Source organism: Trichechus manatus, unplaced genomic scaffold (genome assembly GCF_000243295.1).
Source record: "Trichechus manatus latirostris isolate Lorelei unplaced genomic scaffold, TriManLat1.0 scaffold00045, whole genome shotgun sequence".
NCBI lineage: Eukaryota > Metazoa > Chordata > Mammalia > Sirenia > Trichechidae > Trichechus > Trichechus manatus.
In genome coordinates, this window is record NW_004443981.1 from 4,517,094 (window position 1) to 4,539,878 (window position 22,785).

The 22,785-nt window shown below is 36.8% G+C and overlaps 1 protein-coding gene and 1 pseudogene across 8 annotated transcripts in view; one reads left to right on the top strand and one right to left on the bottom strand.

The window, feature by feature from the left end:
• The first annotated feature begins 3,545 nt into the window (after positions 1-3,545).
• On the top strand, positions 3,546-7,026 carry LOC111820636 (60S ribosomal protein L9 pseudogene; annotated as a pseudogene).
• Positions 7,027-9,499: 2,473 nt separating this feature from the next.
• Positions 9,500-22,785, bottom strand: part of TRIP11 (thyroid hormone receptor interactor 11) — a 65,640-nt gene continuing 52,354 nt past the window's right edge. For 6 of the 8 annotated variants that reach the window (XM_023731707.1, XM_004376671.2, XM_023731706.1 and 3 more), the window contains 5 exons: positions 15,003-15,084; positions 14,156-14,270; positions 13,597-13,713; positions 12,373-12,517; positions 9,500-9,874 (listed from right to left, as the gene is read on the bottom strand). In XM_023731707.1, the coding sequence (XP_023587475.1) occupies positions 9,654-9,874; positions 12,373-12,517; positions 13,597-13,713; positions 14,156-14,270; positions 15,003-15,084 (680 nt within the window). In that variant the 3' untranslated portion in view covers positions 9,500-9,653. The remainder of the gene's footprint in view (positions 9,875-12,372; positions 12,518-13,596; positions 13,714-14,155; positions 14,271-15,002; positions 15,085-22,785) is intronic. The other 2 variants (XM_023731703.1, XM_023731708.1) reach the window with 2 other exon arrangements.

The window sequence follows — 22,785 nt, forward strand, 5'->3', positions numbered from 1 at the left end:
TCAACTCCCTCAAAAAATGGAAGAAACAATATTATACTGCCAACTTTTAATTTCACCTAGAGAGGTGGACCACAGCTCCTTACTGCCCTGTACTTTGCAAGTGAAAGGTGCAGAAGCTCATGCACACCCCTGGGCACTGGTGGACACTGGTCGACCACAAAAGCTGCATTAGTATCTTAGGACTGCCGTAACAAAACTACAACAAACTGGGTGGCTTAAAAAACTTTAATGTATTCTCTCATAGTTCAAGAGGCCAGAAGTCTAAAATCAAGGTGTTGGCAGGGTTGATTCCTTATGGAGGCTTTCAGGGAAAATCTATTCCTTGCTTCTCTCCTAGCTTCTGCTAGCTCCAAGCGATTCTTGGCATTCCTTAGCTTGTAGCTGCATCACGCCAGTCTCTGTATCCATTGTCGCATGGCCTTCTTTCCTGTGTGTCATCTGCTTACAAGGACACCAGTCATTGGATTTAGGGCTCACCCTAATCCAGTATGACCTCATCTTAACTAAGTACATCTACAAAGACCCTATTTTCAAATAAAGTCATATTCTTAGATTCTGGGAAGACGTGAATTTTAGTGGGACACTATTCAACCCACATCAGAATCCTACATCAGAGCAAAGAAGTTGCAGAGTACAGAGACTTCCTCACATCCACAGATGGTATCACAGGATGTCCAGGGATTGGTCCAGACTTCCCACGCCTCACCACCCTGAAGCCGTATAAGCCTCTCTATGAGTCCAGATGGATGTCAGATTTCAACCACAACATTCTTGGAGAGTTCAGGAATAGGACAAGCATACATTATGTGATTATATCAGTTATTCTAACAATGGAGTTCCTGGGTAGCACATGCGATTAAGTGCTCGACTACTAGCAGAAAGATTAGTAGTTCAAACCCACCCAGAGGCACTTCGGAAGACAGACCTGGCGATCTGTTTATGAAAGGTCACAGCCTTGAAAACCCTATGGAGTAGTTTTACTCTGCACACTAGGGGTCACCATGAGTCAAAATCGACTCAACGGCAATAATAACATTATACTAACAAAAAGATTGGCACCTTATTTGTCATAGTTATAAAACGTGCTGTGTAAAAATGCTTTAAGTATTTTTTAAAAAGAGGTAGGTAGGGTGCAAGATGAAACAAGAGTTGATATTCCTGAGTTAATAATCATTAAAGTTGGCAATCGGTACATGGGTCCATTATGTTAGTCATGCTGTCTTAGTGTATGTTTGAAGTTATCTATAATAAAAATTCTTTAAATTCTGAAGAAAATATGGCATAATGTTGAGATTTAATAACTCTTGATAGACAAGTGTTTATCATCTTATTCTGTACTCTCTGAACATACTTTCCTTTAATTCTCTTTATTTATAATCGATGCTTTGGAGTCTGTGTGCTAAAACCAACATATAGGCCACATGGTTTCTATCAACTGCTTTTTTCCTGAATGTGGGTCACACTTTCTTCTTTGCGTTACTCATAATTTTTGGTTGAAAACTATACTCAACCAAAAATTATTATACTGTAGCAACTACTGACTCCGATATATTTTTATTTTTTAACGTGACTGGATTTAAACTACGGAATCTGTCTCTCCCACAGTATGTCGCTGCTGATGTCTCTGATGAGTTTTTAAAATTATTCTTACCTTTCAGTTTGGCTTCCAAGGGGTCACCTGTGTCTGCATAGCTTAGCGGTCAGTAGAGGCCGCGCTCACACACCTTGAGCCTCTGACTTCCACCCACCGCCTTGGTCTGAGAGCTGGGTAAAAGCTCAACCAAGGCGCCCTGCGCGCGCGCGCGCGGGGTTCTCCCCTACGCATGCGTGGTTTCCCATTAGCCGATGTGCAAGCTATTCCTTCCAGGGCACTGTTTCAGGGTCTCTACATTCAATTTCTGACTGGTCGAAACTTGCCTCATCTAGAATTACAACCTCGGACTAGCAAAGCTGAGTTTTCTCCATGCGTGTCCTACCAAGTGGGTTTTGCACGTGCACACACGCATCCCACTGAGTCTACCCTCTTGGCGCAGCAAAACCACAGGTTGTGTGGTCAGCTGGGTGCTGGAGCGCAGCGCGGAAAAGGGAGGAAGGGGTCAGCCCCAGGCAGGCCGGCCACAGACCCCGTGGTCCTTACCTGAAGCCCTACACATTTTAAATTAAAGGTTGTCAGTTGTTGTCTGCCTTTGGTTGGTTCCCAAGGCCCCGGAATGATGGTTTCTGACAGTTTGTCCAATTTTAGACTGCATTTTCGCAGTGAGGAGTTCCCCAACCTCTTCACACCCCCACGGCCAGCAGTCCCCCCTAATATCCTTACTGTCTTAAGTGTTTAAAATATTTGAAACACACACAAAGGATAACAATAGCAAGGGGGAAATCACTTGTCATCAAGTAAAATTGACTTCCCAAGAGAAAAGAAAAAGCTTATAAAAATACAAGTATTCGAAGTCTTAATTTCTCAAGTAGCAATTCTGTAGAGAACTAAATTTACCATCATCCGATACGTTTTCAATAAGGAGCTACCAAGCTGCCAAGAGCAATCCTAAATAGAGTAATATAGGTTGAATACATGTATCTAAGACAACTGTTACTGTTGGTTGCCTTCAAGTCGATTCCTACTCATGCGACCCCATGTGTGCAGAGTAGAACTGCACCATAGGGTTTTCAAGGCTGTGACCTTTCGGAAGCAGATCGCCAGGCCTTACTTCTCAGGCGCCGCTGGGTGGGTTTGAACCACCAACCTTTCAGTTAGTAGTCCAGCACTTAACCATTTGTGCCATGAAGGGATCGTAGACTACTCTACTGGTATAAAACAGTAAATTTGCATATGGTATGGCAAATACTTTAGAGAGAAAACTTTAAAATGATACAATAATTTTTGAAAGATTGAACCCCATACGGTGGTGGTGGTGTTAGGTGCCATCAAGCCGATTCTGACTCATAGTGACCCCATGTGACAGAGCAGAACTGCCTCATAGGGGTTTTCTTGGCTGTAATCTTCATGGAAACAGCTCACTGGGTCTTTCTCCCACAGAGCTGCTGGGCTGGTTTGAACTACCAATCTTTCAGTTAGCAGCCAGGCACTTAACCGTTACACCACCAGGGCTCCTTAACCTCTACATAAGTTTACAAAAACAAAAAAATATTATCTCATTAGAGCTTGTCACTTTCAATCACCACCACCTCCTTTTTATTCAGAGACAGTACGTGAAAATATCTTTGGAAAAGAGGTTAGTATGTTAATAAATGACATTGTGGTTCTTTAAATACACTTACATTGAAGGAGATGCATCAGAAACCTGAAGCAAATTTACAATACTTTGTTTCCAACCGTTTTCTTTTAATCAGGACTTCTTTTACCATTTGGAATGAACCTTGCCCTTCAGAAATGCATGTCCTTAAAAAATATATACCCACTTACACATGAGTCAGGAAGGGCTTCAGGTTGATCCATCATGGTTAAGAGGAAAACTCACAATATAATGTCCTTCAACATCTAAATGTCTTATATTTAAAAAAAAAAAAAAAAGAATATATCTCACATTTCTAACAGAGTCCAAGGATATCTAGGAAAGGACTTCACCAAATTTTTACTTATATTAAGTTCCCGGTTAAGTATTTTCAATTTTCATTTTTAAGGATCAGAAACACTTCACTGAGCTCTTTGCCGCATCTACCGCGAGAATGAAGATCATTCTCAGCAACCCGACTGTCAACATTCCGGAAAATGTCGACATCACTCTGAAGGGCCCCAGAGGAACCTTATGGAGGGACTTCAATCACATCAATGTAGAACTCAGTCTCCTTGAAAAAGAAAAAAAAAAGAGGCTTCGCGTAGACAAATGGTGGGGAAATAGCAGGAACTGGCTACAGTTTGCACTCTGTGTAGTCAGGTACAAAACACGCTCAAGGGTGTTACACTGGGCTTCCGTCACGAGATGAGGTCTGTGTCTGCTCACTTCCCCACCAACGTCATTATTCAGGAGAGCAGGTCTCTTGCTGAAATCCGAAACGTCTTGGGTGAAAAATACATCCGTGGGGTTCGGATGAGGCCCGGTGTTACTTGTTCAGTATCTCAAGCCCAGAAAGATGAGTTAACTCTTGAAGGAAATGACACTGAACTTGTATCAAATTCAGCTGCTGTAATTCAGCAAGCCACGACAGTTAAAAACAAGGGTATCTGAAATTTTTTGGATGGTATCTATGTCTGAAAAACGAACCGTTCAACAGGCTGATGAGTAAGGTCGAAGAGTTGTCCAGCTAAGGAAACAAGGCCAGATGATTGCTAAGACCTATGGGTGATATTTTTAAGATGTAATATAAATTCATCTACTCAAAAAATAAGAAAAACTTCCCTGAAGTCAAAGAATGTTAGAGCTGAAAAGGTTACGCCTGTAAAAACAGTCACAGCTGAAAGTTATCAGTTAAAAAAATCATTATAGTGCAAATTATTAATTTCATAACCACGAAAGGGCTAAAAGTGACACACAGTAAGAATCCATTTTAGGAGCCAAGGCAGAAAACCAACTCAGGGTTCAAATATTTGCCTTAAGGGCTCCCTTTATGAACATTCTTGAATTTTTCTTTATCTCCAAAACAAATATTGTTGCAATTATAATAGATTATTGATTTACTGGATCTATTAAATGATGACAATAGTATGCTGTAAAACCCTCAGAAATATATATTCACATGACCTAAGTCCCAAAGACAGGAAAACGAGGTTCAGGTTAATAACTTTTTTTATTTCCACTAGAATGAGTTAGGTCAAGAACTCTTTGACTTTTATCTGACATTTAATTTCCTAGCTTGCTTCCTTCAAGAGTGGTCAAATGTCACCTCCTTCATGACCTGGTTAGCAATCACTTCCCTTCCCATCTGACTGCCATGCCCAAGTCAGAGTCCCCAGCACTAAGTACATGCCTCCACCAGCACTTCTCAGCTTCTCTAGTCACTTGGACATGTGTCTCTCTCTCCCACGTGACTGAATTTCTCAAGCCTCAAACCCTATCCCTCTCTCAATTTCAGCAGATAAGCAAGCCCCCTCAGACCTCACGAAAGAAAATTCCCACAACTTCCCTCCCCTCAAATCCACTGCTATCTGCATTCCCCTCCCCTTGTCATCCCTCCTGTCCCAGTAAAGGAGTCCTTCTCCTAAGGCAAATCCCTCCATCTCTGATCCCATCTGTTCCCCTTGTTCTCAGGTACTCTCCTCTTTCCACTCTCTTCAGCCTCTCCATCTAAAATGTATCTTTCTCATGAGCACCAACACATGCTAGTCTCTCAGCTTCAAATAACTCTCCGTCCACATCACTTCTCTCCACCAATGTCCTCCCTCTTAGAAATCTGGTTTCTCTTAAGTTGCCTACAAACACTACTCCACTTGCTCACCACCCGCTCAACAATGTGGCTTTTGTTCCCACTACCTCACCAACACTGCACTAATCAAAGCCAACAGCCACCTCCTGGTCCCTAAATCCAACAGATTCTTTTTAAAACTTACCTCACCAGTCCTCTAAGCAGCCACTGTATGCTTCTGAACTCTTCTTACCTTCTTGACAAGTGCCTGGGTGGTGCAGTTAACGTGCCTGGCTGCCAACTGAGAGGCTCAAAGTTCGAGTCCACCAAGAAGCATCTCAGAAAAAAAGTCTGGCAATCTACTTCCAAAACATCAGCCATTGAAAACCCTGTGGAGCACAGATCTACTCTGACACACAAGGGGTCGCCATGAGTTGGAGTCGACTCGATAGCAGCTGTTACCTTCTTGAAACAAGCCTTGGCTTCAGTAATCCACACACACACACATCCCACCCCTCTTTCTGACATTCTTATCCATGCTTCTTTGGTAGTAATAATCACAACTTCTTACATCCGTTTAGAACTGAGTTATATAAAGCACTTTCACAGGTCATGCACTGATTCACTTACCAAATGTTATGAATGAATATGTTATTTGATCCTTACAACCCCAAGTTTACTAGATGGGTGTTCTCTCATTTCAGAGATAACAATGAAGCTCATAGTCAAAGCAATTTTGTTCAAGTCACACAGAAAGGGTCAAAATTGGTACTCCAATCCCATCCTCAACTTTAAAACCCATGCTCCTTTCAGTACTGTGTCATATGAGCAGTTAAAAATATTCAAGTTCCACATCTAAGAAAAAATGAAGACATAACTGATTATATTGCAGAAAGACCCACAGGCCAATATCGCATAATACCACCTGAGAAGGAAAACAGAACAAAGGCTGGCTAAAACTTTTCAGATCCTCTTTTCATACATAATCTTGAGCCTCTATTCAACTGCTCACAGTGAAAACTTCCAGAGCTCAGACAGTACCCTAACAGCAGACATCCGGTGAACGCAGACATCAGCTGCAGTAGTTCATCAACGGCTGCTATAAACACCATGTGTAAGTCATTTCTCCCCTTCTAAAGAAAAAGCCAGCAGCTGTTCGCTAAGTTTTTTTTCTTTTATTGTGGATGAAGACATTGCCAACTCACATATATCATTTTTATTTGGAGTATTTTTTTTGCCTTGCAGTGCTCCTGAGAAATTCAGAAACGCATCGACTTTAGCACTATAGGACACAAACTAACATTAAGGTTTGTGTTGTAAATTTCTCACATTCAGACATTTTCCTAAAAATCAAAAAACAATTTATCAACTTTAATAAGTTAAAAAGTAAAGACTGACACGTGATCACAAGTGTCAGAACATTAGAAGTATCATTATTTTTTCCATAGGAATATATGAAATAAATATCACCGATACTTGATTATTTACAAAATAAATTTTTGTTGATGGAAGACCTTTTAAATACTTTGACATAAAATTTTCATTAGCTTTAAAAATAAAAATTCAAACGCTTTGACACATAATAGCTCTTTCTAAATAATTCTCATCACTCCCTTGCCCCTCAAGACATACTTGTTTTGGGGATTTTTTTTTTTTACCTACTGATTTGGTAAGTATTTTTGATAGTCTCTTTTTTTGCCTTTTTATTAACCATCAAAAGATTAAACTGGAAGCTTTATTTGGGGGAACAGTTAATGTTTTAACTGCCTAGCTGTAAGAAAGCCATTCCTTATTTCCATAGTTTTGTTATTTAGTTTGTTTTGCTTTTTTAATCAACGATGGAAGGAACTAAAACTCAAACAACCTCATGATACATGATTATACTAAAATCAAATTCAATGGCTGGAAGAATTTTCTACTCTAGCGTAGAGGTTGAAAACAATTAGGAATGTTGTGAAAAACCGCGGCAGCTAAGGCAGAATTCAACCACAAATTCTAGTAAGTTTATAGAGAAGTAAACAGTAAAATTATTGTAAAGTACTGCCGTAGAATTACTGTTAGCAACGTTCCATTGCTAACATTAGAATTAGATGCTTCATCACTGTAGGATTACTAAGAAGATTCCTTGAGCAGATGGTTCATCTCTGACACAACTCAGTTTCAGAAAAGTTGATGACTTATGTCTGGTTTAAATCAACACACAGTATGCAGACCAGTCAGTACAGTCTGATGATGATACAACTGAAACATTAGGTCCAATAACTTTAGGACAAGGTCACATAGTTACTTAAATTGCCGCCATGTAGGATCATGCTACATGACGTTTAGATATGCAAACCATCCATTAACAGCTTTCAAACTTACGTTAAACTATGGGGTGAGGGGGATAGGCTGTTTTGGTTGGGGAAGGAGATATTCAAAATGTTGTAAAAGTCATTTAAAATATGATGACATGCTACTTAAACTTTCACCATGCATCTCTTTTTCAAATGATATGAGAGAGAGAACTTTTAAGACCATGTGTCTTTTTTTAACTTCAGCTGCTTCACACAGAAATGAACTGCAATGCAAGCAACACTTAAAGATGGTCAGTGAAAGCATCTTTGTAAAGAGCATATGAAAACCTAACAGGAATATTTTCCTAAAGAAATAATGGGCAAAACCAACAGGAGGCGGTTTGACAGTTCTAATATAGAACTTGTATGATAACTTCCTGTAAGGTACACGACATAAAGAACGGCATTGCAAATAAGTTAGCTAAAGAGACAGGTGACACTCCGAGGCAGCATTGTCTCAGTTACTTAATTCTTCAGAAAAACAAGTTTTATCCACTGACATATAATTAAAGACTTCCAGTCTTCCAAATACAGTAGAAAGTATACAGTTAATCATGGCAAAATTTACAACCAACAAAATTTACCTCTGGCTGGAGCCAGGTGTCTATTTACATATTTGGATTAGTATCATTTTCACCTTTCCTTGCTATACAAACGTTTCTATCTTAAACACACTGAAATTTACAAAATTTGCAAGAAATGTCTTTTTAAATGCACAACTTCAACAACTAATACATATATGAACATTTTGATACAATTAAGTTCCAAGTCAGGATTTTATACCACAATTTTAATATAAAATTAAACACTCTTACTCTTAAGTTCCAAACACTTGGTGTGGTGTTCTTGAAGTGCCGCTGCTCTCTGTGTACCTCAGGTATCAACACCCCAGACAGAGGTGTCACACGGAGCATCACTGTTCATTACACTTATGTAGATGCAGCTGTATGATTCACACTTACATGAGAATTGTGTGTATTTATATGCGGAAACATTTAGTTTTAATACGATAACTTTAAAAAGATACCTTAGCTCTTAAAACTAAATGATATAGCCATACCACGTACTCAACAATGAAAAGGAATTACTGATATGCATAATAATTTGGATAGATCTCAAGGGAATTAGGCTGAGTGAAAAAAACCAATCTCAAAAGGTTACATACTGTATGACTCTGTTTATATTAAACAAAAAAACAAGCAAAACAACTCGTTGCCGTCGTCGATTCCGATTCATAGCAAACCTACAGGACAGAGTAGAACTGCCCCACAGGGTTTCCAAGGAGCAGATGACACATTAGAACTGCCAACCTTTTGGTTAACAGCTGAGCTCTTAACCACTGTGTCACCAAGGCTCCCTTCTGTTTATATAAGTCTTGAAATGACCAAATTGTAGAAATGGAGAACAGGTAGGGAAGGCGGTGGCTGGGTAATCCTTTGCGGGAACTGCTCTGTATCCCAACTGTAGTGGTGATAAAATTGTATACAATCAAGTACATACACATTCCACCTCAGGACACTCAAGAGCTCCCAGGGACAACCCTGTTCCTGACCTGTCTACACAAAGGTCTGTAAAGATGATTAATATATGCTTCGGATCGACTCTCTACACTATGCAGGTAAGTCACTACTAGTATTTTTTTTCTTTTTATCAAGATAAAAGATAAACCAAATGTCTCTAGCTTAAATGAGCTTGTAAAATCAGAGAAGAAAATCAAAGAGTTGCTATATAGCTACTAGCATTTTTGTCTCTCTTTTTATTTAGTCTTTTGTAAATCAGATGTTTCTAGCTTAAATGAGGTCAAATCAGGGAAGGAAAAAAGCAGATTATATAGCAAATACTTGCTCCTGTGACATCTGCAATGTCTAAAAGCATTAAGAATTTTTTATTAGATTCAGAAGAAAGTACAATGGCAAACAAATACATGACTTTTTCCAAAAGGCCACTTTGTGATAAAGTAATAAGCATAGTGTACATGGTTTCTTTAAAGTGCTCTATCATCTCTGGCTTGAGAATCACCTATTGCTTTAAAAGGTCTTTCAACACAACTCCAGCACTGTTGTCAGGTGACACTGGCAAAGGTGTAAACGTGGGCAAAACATCTGAGATGGGTTTCAAAAGAAGATGCCCAGACCCACCAGTTCCAAGTCCGGCTGGGTTAACGAGGGGCACAGCTGCGGAGCGTGGAGCTAGGAACGGATTCACATCTGTTCTTCTACTGGTTCTGGATCCTGTTGCTTCTAAACAACAAAATATGCATTATTTAGTCTCCCACCCTTCACAACAGCAGAAAGAAAACGATCCTTATATTGTTTCATTTATTAACACATATACATACATATAAATATTCAATTTACCACCACTACCAACTTTACTTCCTGATAATAAGAGTATGGTATTTGGCTTTTGTTTGTTTGTCTGTTTTTTGAAGGTTCTTTAATTATTCAAAATGAGCAAAATAGGTCTCAATTACTAAACAATTTATATTGTTAAAATTTGATTGAAGTCTACCCTTCGTAATTCAAAACATTTTCTGATAAAAATAATGTTATACATGGCGCTTTAGGTTCCCAGATTTGGCCCCCAAAATAAATTTGACTCATATGTTGCTGGGTTCTGGATCCTACAAGCAGGCTCAATGGAATGTAGAAGGATGAAAGAGGACAAGGAGAGAAAGGAGTGACAAAAAGAAAAGGGGGAGAGAAGAGTATCTGTGTGCATATCTAACACTTTATTAGACACATTAATATTGCTATTTTATACTTAAACAGCAGTTATATAAATGATAAACCTCATCTGCCATAACAGCTTTTTAAAAGGTGATGTCTATGGTGCAAGGCAAACTCTTCTAACTACACACCTGAAAGATGGATAATTGCGACGGTCATGAAAAAAAGCTGGCACCCATGTTACAAAAATAACGATTAGAACATTTAATTTAAAAAAAATAATAACAATAACATATGCATTACACTGCCTGATCATCTTTTAAATAGTCAAAGGTTTGAAAACAACTCCTGATTAGATTATTTCTGTATGTCATTAAGTTGGCATGATTCATTTTTATTGGAACAGGTATTTGGAATCGGAGTCATCCCTGGGTAGCACAAATGGTTAAGCACTCAACTATTAGCCAAAAAATTGGCAGTTTGATCATTCCCAGAGGCAACTCGGAAGAAGGCCTGGCAACCTGCTTTGGAAAGGTCACATTCTTGAAAACCCCACGGCATGCAGTTTCTACTCTGCACACGTGGGGAGGCTGTGGGTCAAAACAGACTCAACCGCAACTAACAACAACAACATACTGGAGTAAGCAGCAGAGAGAATTCAATTCTGCCTTACTACCCAAGACCACCAACAAATTCACAGGTAAGAAACAAGCAATCCCTTGAAGGTGCCCATTTCAGCAATGGGAAACTCAATAAAAAAGGAAGCCCCCTAAATCAAAGAAAGCACTATGACAAATTCATCAAATCCATCTATCATTAAGCTGTACTTTCCTCTGAATGACAACTTTCCAAACTCTCTAGTAAACTCTGACCCCTGCCACACGCTTCCAAATCTAGAATTAAAGGCTAACACCGTACAAACTCAGAACATTACTGGGTTTTGTCCCTGATCAATTCAAATCAAGCTGGGCACATGACTTGATAATAGAGAGACGGGGAGAGGAAAGCAATGGGAAGGAAAGAAAGGGGAAGAGAGAGACTCCGCCATAATGAATTCTGGAATTTGCTTTGAGATGCTATAACCTAGTGTACCAATGAAAAAGTATTTTCAGTACAGGTTGTACTTGTTAGATAAAATTACAACTTTTCACTAAATTCAGCAGCCAAATCATTTACCTAAACAACAGATAAATTTTACCACTTTCTCCTTCTATGAAAGTTCAGGAAAATAGAAATCTTTGTCTAAATGAGTAAGTTTTAAAAATTTCAGAATATACATTTTTTCATTTCTTTGTCCAAATTTAAATATCTGACATGTGATATAAACTTGATAGTATATAAAACATACACTTTTACAGTTCAACTAGCAAACACGCTAGCCTATTTTCAAGTATGAAAATCTCAGAAAAAAGATTAAAGAATCAGTGTATAGTCTAAAAAATTATCATTCGATTTCAACTCAAGAAATTTTACTGCATGCCGATGTAAGGGATATATCCTTATAATCTAGTGAGACAGAAAGATACGTACACGTCTACAACCACCAAACCATTAGCTTCCGGGCAGACCTCCCAACATATGAGAGTGCTTTATAACATTCTCATTGTCTGGGTCAGTTTACTAAACTGCTCTTGTAAGTATTATTAACCTGTCAAGGCTTGGTTATTAAATGTAATACACTTTCACAGGGGAAAAATGTCTTCTCTAACTATAAACTACACTTCTAACTCTGATTAGCAATAAGCACTATTAGTGAGAAGGGAAAACAGGTGATCAAGCAAAGGTCTGACAAATTCACTATCACTTCTAGAAGTGCTTATGTGGAGAAAGAAGTGTCATTCTGATATACAAAGGGAAAATATTTCACATTGTTTAAATTTAATCTAATCCAATTAAATACTGGATTGCAACAAGAATATATGAAGTCCAAATTTGATGCTTTAGTGGAATTTTGGAAAAAGTCATTACACATTTTCAACGACACTAAAAATTTAGTTAATATCACTGAAAAACTCATCATAAATTATTCATTTTTTTAAATTACAGAAAAAATAAATATCTGGTTTTACCTTTAAAACTTTCTGGTTCATTTGTAGCTAGTTTTCTCATTCCTGGTGAATCTAGAGGTTTCATGTCGTGAACAGAAAGCTTTGGTGGTGGAACAGACGGATGAGATTCTGTTTCTAGAAATTTAACAAAGAGTTCTGAAAAAGACTAAAAAAATTTTTTTTGTTATACTTAGGCTAGATAATACAATTATATTTATTATAACTAAGAAAAGATACCAGTTATTCTAATTAAATATTAAAAACTTAAATCATGCCATTTGAGTCTTTTTTATGGATAAGATTTACAATTAAAATTGCTAATACTTTAGCTACATGGGTATCAACTACAAAAATTTAACAATTTAGTCAATATTCTTTGATGATAACATTCATTGCAAACACCTTATAATCAAGTTAGCCAACTGATAAACCTTATTATTTCTTGCTATCAATGGCACTTAAGACATCAAGTCTTAAATCATTTTAATCTCTTTACATGGACTTGAAAAATTACATTAGTTATATTTTTCTAAAGTAAGACCCAATCAATAAACGTGGCAAAAGATCACCAGTAATATTAGCAGATTAAAATGACATAATGTAGACTGTTCCTTTCAATTAAATTTTACGTGATCCAAGTAAAACAGCTCTGGGGTTTTATCCTAAACTAACCAGTTCTAGGTGAGTTATCTATCCTCAGTTTCCTCTTTATTAAAAAATAAGAAAGGAAGGAAAAAAGAAAATAAAACTCCATATTCTAACTCATGTTGTTGTACTTGTTGTTAGGGGCCATCACAGAGCTCCCCAATTCAATTAATATTCATCTAAAGTAGCCTATACAGGCACTGTGTATATGTGTTTATGTAATAATATTATTAAATTATTAAAACTGTGAAAGGAAAATCTGGGAGTTAATGGCGATGGTTAAACAACATGCTGAACATATCTGATGTCACTGAACTGTATGCGTGAAGTTAGTTGAAATGGCAAATGTTTTGATACCTATATGTTTATCACAATAAAAAAACCATATATAATAAAAAAAATTACCATCATGGAAAAATTTTGTTTTAATTAAAACTGACTTATCCTTAAGTGAACTGCCTCTCTGGATCTCAGTTTCCATAACTCCAAAATAAAAGGGCTATATAAAATAACTGAAAAAAGAACTTCGGACACTTTGCAAATGAGAGCATGTCTGATCTTTTCATCATTCATATCCAGCAAGAATAACATGGTTCTTACACTATTAAACACAGATGGCTGATTCGGTCTCAGAGGTGTGTTAGGGACACTTTTTGATCCTCCTCCAAGCCACCCAGTCATCCACCTGGTAACACCGCCCTGATCTTCATTAAGCAACTGAAAGATTATTTTAAAACAGAAAAATATTATCAATACCAAAAAAAAAAACCAAAAAACAATTTTTATATGATTTCAGACACTAGCAAACCATTCTTTTCAAGTTCAATTCTGAGTAGATATATTCTACTGATGAAAGCTATAAAGACAATGAAATGTCACCCAAGCAATATCTCAATGAAAGTTTTGGGGATTGTCATGTCTCAAAATTTAAGCATCCTGATATGAGAGGTGGTTTATAAGTTATAAAAGATTTAAACTAGTACCATACAAATTGAACAAATCCACCTCTTAACTGTAGTATGAAATGATTCTGTTTTCATATTATTGAGAAAATTATATTCATTAAAAATTATATAATATACAGTAATGGAAACAATTTTAAATGACATCACTATTTTAGTTATAAACATATGGAGAATGGCTTCCATTGCTCAGTTACCTGCTCCATTTCCTCCCTTTTGATACCCAGGATGCTTCCCATTAAGCGCAACACTTCATGACGCTGACTTTTTGGTGTGTGAAAATGTCCAACAAAGAGGTTTCTCATCAGGACTCTATGAAAATGAAGGCAGGAAGAGCTCAAGCTAATTCAAGTTATCCCAACACTGACTGCACACAACCAATAAACACTAAGCATATTTTCTCAAAGACAATAAAATATTTTGAACCTCTTTTTTTTTTTTTCCCCTTAATCTTGAGAAATCTAAAAGTATTTCAGACAACCTAGGAAGTATACCTTTAAAAGCATCACTTATAGGCACTCACCTTCTTCAACCAAATAACCAAGCATGATGGTGGCCTCATCAGTAACCTTGAGGAGACACATCAGATGTCCCCACCTCCCCACTTTAAATGGTGTTAATGGTTCTTGCACTTAATCGTTACACTTAGATTTCCCCATTCACATTCATTAAAAATTAATTTGCTAATAATACCTATTTTTTTAAATATTAAATGACATATATACATATATATCTAGGTTTCAGACCTAATATGTTTGAGCAAGATGATATGTTCATTTAAGGACAGTAAAAAAAAAAAAGGTAAGAATATACTTTTATTATTTTCTAAGGTACTTCATACTTCATATTGGGATGATATTTTAAATCGTCCATATGGTTTTAAGAAAAATAATCTGTGTTGGGAAAAAACGATTTAAAAAACAAAAGGAGGAAGGAAGTTATTCTGTAACCCCTCATTAAAACTTCCTACAACTCATCACTATATAAGGAAAAGGTGTTAAGTAATCTCCATAAACTATAGAGAAGTTACAAGGCAGAGCATACTTATCCACTCTTCCTTCTGTGCTATTTACTAAATTCATCAATTTCTTTTGTATATCATCCAGCATTTCCTTTTGGAGCTCATCTGTTTAAAAAAAAAAAAAATGTGAATAAAGATTCTTAGTCACTAAGTGATTAAAAATAGTCTGGATAAAAACATAATGAGATTTCTCACATCTTTACTATGAACTTTGACTATATGTACTTATTCTAATGACAACATTCAAATTACTTCCAGCTCTTCTTTAGTCCAGGGAGCTAAGTACTCTGGTATAGAAATTACCCAGAAGCCAATTCTTTAATGGAAAATTTAAAAACCAAAAAAGGTTTTCACCCCCTTCAGAAACTTAATAGCGAAGAGATTTTCACCACCGCTTCCTCGCATGAAACAGTTCCAGAACCACTCTGTAATGGGAAGAATTGGAAACGACAATTTTTGATTTTCCTTTTTCATTTTCCTGGCTGGACTCGGTTTCTGGTGAGCTAAGAAGAATATCTAACACAACTAAGACCATGGCTCAGGATGCTGGTAGGGCAAAGTATCCTGGGGTAAGGAAACTGCAAAATACATGTGAGATCACTGGCTCTAACATACCAATCAAGTTAATGACTAATCAAGCTTATGACTGATTTAGAAGGATGCTTGGACTACTATTTTAAAATTTTTATTATTTAAAAAAGGAAGAAAAATTTGTAAAATTTTGGTGGGATAGTTGGAATTTGAGCAGTATTAAAGGCAAAGTCTAGGATTACCACAAGAGAGGCCTTGTTCATAAATTCAACCATGCAACATGGCCAAGATTCCTAGACTAAGGAACTCTCAGCCAAACCCACAGAGTTTACACCTGTTACCTCAGAAACAAACAGTGAGCTGAAAGAAACACTCACTGACTTCAAGCTAGGTTACAAGTTTTTCTGAAAGACATGAAGGAGAAACTGCTTTTCAGCAGAACTCTTACTTTCCAAATGAAGGACCACTCATATCCAAAAGCAAAACTTTGAATTCTTTCCATGAATTCACTCTTTCTTTGGGTTATTCTGCATTTTCCTAGTAGCTGAATACAGGTTCCCTTATCAAATACATGATTTGCAAATATTTTCTCCCATTCTGTGGGTTGTCATTTCACTTTCTTGATGGTATCCTTTGAAGCATGAAAGTTTTTAGTTTTGATGAAGTCCAATTTATCTATTTATTCTTTTGGTATCTAGGCTTTTGGTGCCATACCTAAGAAACCATGGTCTAACTCAAGGTCATGAAGATTTACTTCTATGTTTCTTTCTGCAAGTTCTACAGTTTTAACTCTAAAATTTAGGTCTATCATCCATTTTGAGTTACTTTTTGTGCATGGTGTGAAACAGGGTCCAATTTCATTCTTTTGCACGTGGATATCCACTTGTTCCAGCACCATTTGTTGAAAAAAAAACTATGCTTTTCCCCCATTGAATTGTCCTGGCACCTTTGCAGAAAATCAAATGACCATAAATGTATGGTTTCTTTCTGGACTCAACTGTCACTGCAAGACTTCTGCAAATGCTTTTTCTTCTGCCTGGAAAGCTCTCTGAACCTTTTGTGTCGGCACTGCCTACTTAACTCCTATTCACCCTTCAAGTCTCAGTTCCTCAAGAAGTCTTCTCTGAACCCCATGGATTAGGCCAGGCCCATCTGCTTTACAGTCTGATTCTATCCTGTACAATGCTCTGTACCATGCCTAAAATGTATATTCAAAATGTCCAGTTTAACTGCTTGCAATGACTTATGTTTTTTAAAAATCTAAACTGCAAAATGTAATTCATACAGTAGGCTAACTTTACCAAAATAGAGATAGTTGCCACAACCATATTATAAAGGCAAAGTCTGTGTTCGGAAAATCTACTACAAACTTTTCCTTTCCTGTCTTTCCAGGAAGGAATTTAAACTCGGACATTAAAAAAAAACAAACAAACCTGAGAACAAGAGTATTATTAAAGTCTGAGTTAGTAAAAGACATTTTAGATTCTTAATGTGTGCATATATACTATGAGCACATGGTGCTAATTTGGGCCTTCCTAGCACTGCTTTCTAAATGTAAAGAGACCTCTCAACTGCTTAGAAGCAGAGCAGCAAATAAGCAAGTTTATCTCTTGTCTCTGTTCTAACCTAACCATCCCACTCACAAGCTAAAGTAGAAGCCAGAATAAAGCTCGGCACGGCATTCTCTTCCCACCCTCCGTCCACTCCTCCACAAGGCCATGAAAGGTAGCAGAGGAACAGAAGTCAAACATATCGCACCCCTACCTTATCTTTCTCTGAGATTTCTCTTCTCCTATCCACTTTACTCCAACATTAATAATTTTTTATAGATTACATGACAAAATAATATTTTTGATATAATGGGTTATATAAAACATTATTAAAATTAATTTCACCTATATCTTTTCCTTTTTTAATGTGGCTATTGAAAAATTTAAAATCACACATGTAGCTTGCATTATATTAATACTGAATAGCACTGCTTTAGAGTATAATCAAGATATAACAACTACATATACTGTCTCTCATTTAAAAAAGCAAGACAAACCTGAATGATAAGTAGAAATCTTCAAAGTAAAATTCACGAAGAGTTGATTGTAATAAAAATGATTTTAGTAAAATCAGAAAAATTTAACTTTGCTCTATGAAAAACTGATCAACATACTATATACGTATTAGAATAAATAAAATCCAAAACACTGACACCATCAAATGCTGGCAAGGATGTGGAGCAACAGGAACTCTCATTGCCAGGAGAAATTCAAAATACTACAGTCACTTTGAAAGACAGTTTCTTACAAGCTAAACACAGTCTTACCATATGATACAGCAATCATGCCTTGAAGTATTTACTCAAATGAGTTTAAAGCTTAGGCCTACACAAAAAACTGCACATATATTTGTAGCAACTTTATTCATAATTGCCAAAATTTGGAAGCAACCAATACATCCTTCAATAGGTAAATATGAATGATATCCATACAATGGGATATTTTTCAGCAATAAAAAGAAATGAGCTATCAAGCCACAAAAAGACAAGAAGGAACCTTAAATGTAGACTGCTAAGTGGAAGAAGCCAATGTGGAAAGGCTACATACTGTACGATTCCAACCATATGCCATTTTGAAATAAGCAAAATTAGAGAGACAGTAAAAAGATCAGTGGATGCCAGGGGTGAGGAAGAAAGGGGGATAAAGAAGAGGGAGGAATGAGTGGAACACGGGATTTTTAGGGCAGTGAAACTATTCTGTATGATATTGAAATGGTAGATACATATTATGCGTTTGTCAAAACCCACAGAACTGTACAACACAAAGAGTGAACCCTAATGTAAGCTATGCACTTTAGTTAATAATAATATATCAGTATCAGTTCATTAATTATAACAAACGTACCACACGAATGCAAGATATCAGTAACGGGAAACAGTGGGCAGGGTGAGAAGTATACGGGTTCTCTGTACTCATGCTCAATTTTTCTGTAAACTTAAAACTGCTTTAAAAAATAAAGTCTATAAATGTGGATAAATCTGGAGGACATTACACAGAGTAAAATAAGTCAATGACAAAAGGATAAATGTTGTATGATCATACTTTTTATAAGAAGACAAGAATAGAGGCATATATATACAGAAATCAGCGTTCATTGGTGGTTACCAGGGATGGGTGGGTGGGGCGGGGAATCACTCTCTAAAGAGTAGGCTCTTGTTATTTTTGGTGATGGGAAAGGCAGCACTGAATGTGGGTGAAGTGCGCACAGCATGACCAAGGTAAATGATGCCACTAAGAAATACATAAAAGAACATTTCTGATAAAGGGTATTTGTTTTTGTTAGGTGCCGTCGAGTTGGTTCCGACTCGTAGCGACCCTACATGTCAGAAGAGAACTGCCCCATAGGGTTTTCAAGGAATGGCTGGTGGATTTGAACTGCCAACCTTTTGGTTAGCAGCCAAGCTCTTAACCACTATGCCACCAGGTCTCTGGATAAAGGAAAAGACATATATAATTATGTAACACTACCAACCCAACCCCCCAAAAAAAGTGTGTGGTTACAATGTATATATGCTTACTGGATATATATCTATATCTATATATATGTATACACATACATTAAAAAAAACCCAATCCCACTGCTGTCGAGTCGATTCCAACTCATAGTGACATATATTCATATATATAATAAACAACATGGGGGCACAGTTACGGATACTTCTTAGTCACAACCAAATACCTCATGAGTTTGGTTTTCTTGATTTGAAGGCTTAGGACCACAGTCTAGTGGGATAACTCAGTCAACTGGAACAATATGGTTCATAAAGTTTATGTTCTACATCCTAGTTTGGTGAGTAGTGTCTATGGACTTAAAAAGCTTGCAAGCAGCCATCTAAGATACAACTATTGGTCTCTACTCATCCAGAGCAAACGAGAAAGAAGGAAACTAAAGACTCAGAGAAGAAAGTAGTCTACAGGACTAATAATCTACATGAACCACGGTCTCATCTGCCTTGATACCAGAAGAACTAGATGGTGCCCGGCTATGACTATCGACTATTCTGATAAGGGTAACAATAGATGGATCCTGAGAGAATGGGAGAAAAATGTGGAACAGAACTCAAATTCTTAAAAAAGCCCAGACTTACTGGACCGGTTGAGACTGGAGGACTCCCCAAGACTACTGCCCTGAGATACTCATTAAACCTTGAACTGAAACTATTCTGAGGTTACCTTTTAGTTAAATAACAGAGTGGCTCATAAAATAAATACAACCTGTGAGTACTGCATTCCTCTAAAAAATCATATTAATGAGACCAAATGGTCAACTATTACCCTAAAGCAATGATGAGAAGGTAAGGAGGCAGGGAATCTAGATTACTGGAAATGGAGCAACCAGACCAGAATTAATGAGAACGCTGACACACTGGAAAAATGTAACCAATGTCACTAAATAATTTTTGTAGAAATTGTTAAATGGGAACCTAATTTGGTATGTAAACTGTCACCGAAAACACAGCATTAAAAAAATAAAATCTACTTTTAAAAACTGATCAAGAAATCAAGTTGTCTTAATAAAGTTCAAATAAAAAAATACTTTCTTAAGGAAACTTCATTAATATTGCTATAATTTTGATTAAAATTTCTGTATTCAGAAAGGTAGAGTCAAAACATCCTGAAGGCCAAAATGACAGGGGTAAAATTTCTCAATCTCATTATCAAAATATACAGTTAGTCCCTGAGCTAATGTGACATAGAACTGCAAGCATGCAAACGGCTATTTCAGATTCAAGTAGTAGTTTGAATATATTCTAATATTTGAATCTAGAAAAAATCTCAGTTTGTGGGAAGGGCCTGAAAGGATGGTATTGACTAGGGAAGGTTTGGAAAAGAAAGTCAAACACCCACTTCAAAGGTCCCTACAGATTCCTTTTTTTCTCTAGCCACCCTTATTTTCCTCCGTCAGAGATTCTGAATATTTCTCCATAAAAACTGAAGACTAATTCAAACCACAATTTTAAATCAGAGCTGTATTTATATGGGCAAGCGAAATACAGTTATTCAGAAATGGGTTTTAAGCCAAATACAATATCACTGTGAAATAAACCAGTATGCCAAAATAATTCTTTGGAAGTTAAAGAAGGGGAAGGGGATACTTTAAAGTTGGGCAATAAGAGTGTCTTCTCTGTAACTCCTATAGATGGCGCCACGGTCTTCACTGGATTTAAAATCAAAATTGAACATAAAATGTAACTGACTACAAATCAGCACTTCATAATTTTACATTTTATTCATGATAAATCACACTGCACTACAGCATCACCATAATACTGTCTTCAGAGAGAATATCTTAAAATTAAGTCATATTCCTTACAAAGTCATTTGGGTATTTCATGACTAAGTGCCCTTGGACGAGACCCAAATCAGGTTTAGTTAACAGTCACCTGACTAAGAAAGGTAGACGGAACACAGGACTTGAGAGTCATAAACCATGAATATGAATAATGGTCCTGCTATCACAGGGCCAGACTTTGTTGCCTGTTTTGTAAAATGAGCATGCTTATCTTAAAGGATTTTGAGAGAGTCACCTGAATGATCAAATTCAACGTTTCTAATAGTAAAGTGCCACATAAAGCATTAGTACTCATTCACCTGATTTCTTAAAATAACTACAGAATTCATCCTTCAATTAGCCCTAAGCAATATATGTACAACTTTGGTTAACATTAACAATTCCATGCTTTTTCCTCCATTTTGCCATATTTGCCATTTTTAAGAACCAAGGCAAAGGAGTCAAAAGAAAAAAAATGCTAGAAAGATGATTTTTTATACACACACACACACACATAAATGTCAATAAATAAAATTGAGTCTTGTGTATTACTTGCGCTGGCTAGCTTAAAAATAAATTTAAATATGATATAACATTAAAACTAATAAAAAAAAATTTAGCCTCTTCATTGAATTAAATATAATCAAAGCAAAAGCTAGAAATTCGATGATCTTTTTATTACAGAATTTCAATATATACGAGATCACTTTCTATTAACACCAAATATATTTTTAAAAGGTATCTTATATTCATTTGCAATTTGAAGTTATAACATATTAGCATCTGCTCCATCTTTTAACTCAATTCTTTTCAATTATATCAGATGCAGAATTTTAAGAAGGTCTATAAAATACCTGGTGGATGTTTTCTTGTCCCATAATTATAAGTATTGTTGAGTGAAAAGTACTTTGTAAAATTACACTTCCTACCAGTAACTCACGGGGAAAGAACTGGATTAATACAGTATAATCCATTACTTTGAATTTCACTAGACCAGAATCTGCGATTAAACTGAAATAAACTGCGGTCTACCTGATTATTTGTACAGTTAACTGCTGTTACTATGCTTGCTGAAAGTGAAGAAGACTTGAAGCACTTTCTGATGAAGATCAAAAACTACAGCCTTCAGTACGGATTATACCTCAACATAAAGAAAACAAAACCCTCACAAATGGACCAATAAGCAATATCATGATAAACGGAGAAAAGACTGAGGTTGTCAAGGATTTCATTTTACTTGGATCCACAATCAACACCCACGGAAGCAGCAGTCAAGAAATCAAATGACGTATTGCATCGGGCAAATCTGCTGCCAAAGACCTCTTTAAAGTGTTAAAAAGCAAAGATGTCGCTTTGATGACTAAGGTGCTCCTGACCCAAGCCATGGTATTCTTCAGTTGTCTCATATGCATGCAAAAGCTGGACAATTAATAAGGAAGACCAAAGAAGAATTGACGCCTTTGAATTATGGTGTTGGTGAAGAATAGTGAATATACCATGGACTGCCAGAAGAATGAACAAATCTGTCTCAGAAGAAGTACAGCCAGAATGCTCCTTACAAGCAAGGATGGCAAGACTTCAACTCACGTACTACGGACATGTTATCAGGAGGGACCAGTCCCTAGAGAAGGACATCATGCTTGGTAAAACAGAGGGTCAGCAAAAGAGAGGAAGACCCTCAATGTGATAGACTGAAACAGTGGCTACGACAGTGGGCTCAAACATAGCAATGACTGTGAGGATGGTGCAGGACCAGGCAGCATTTCGTTCTGTTATACAAAGGGTCACTAAGAGTTGGAACCAACTCAAAGGCACCCAAGAACAACGTGCACTTGAAAGAGATTTTATATAAATCTTTTTAATGTCAACAGATAAAATTTATGCTCCCTCTCCACCTTCCTCCCTCAACCCTTTAGTAGGAATTCTGATATTTTTCCATATGAAACAAAAAAA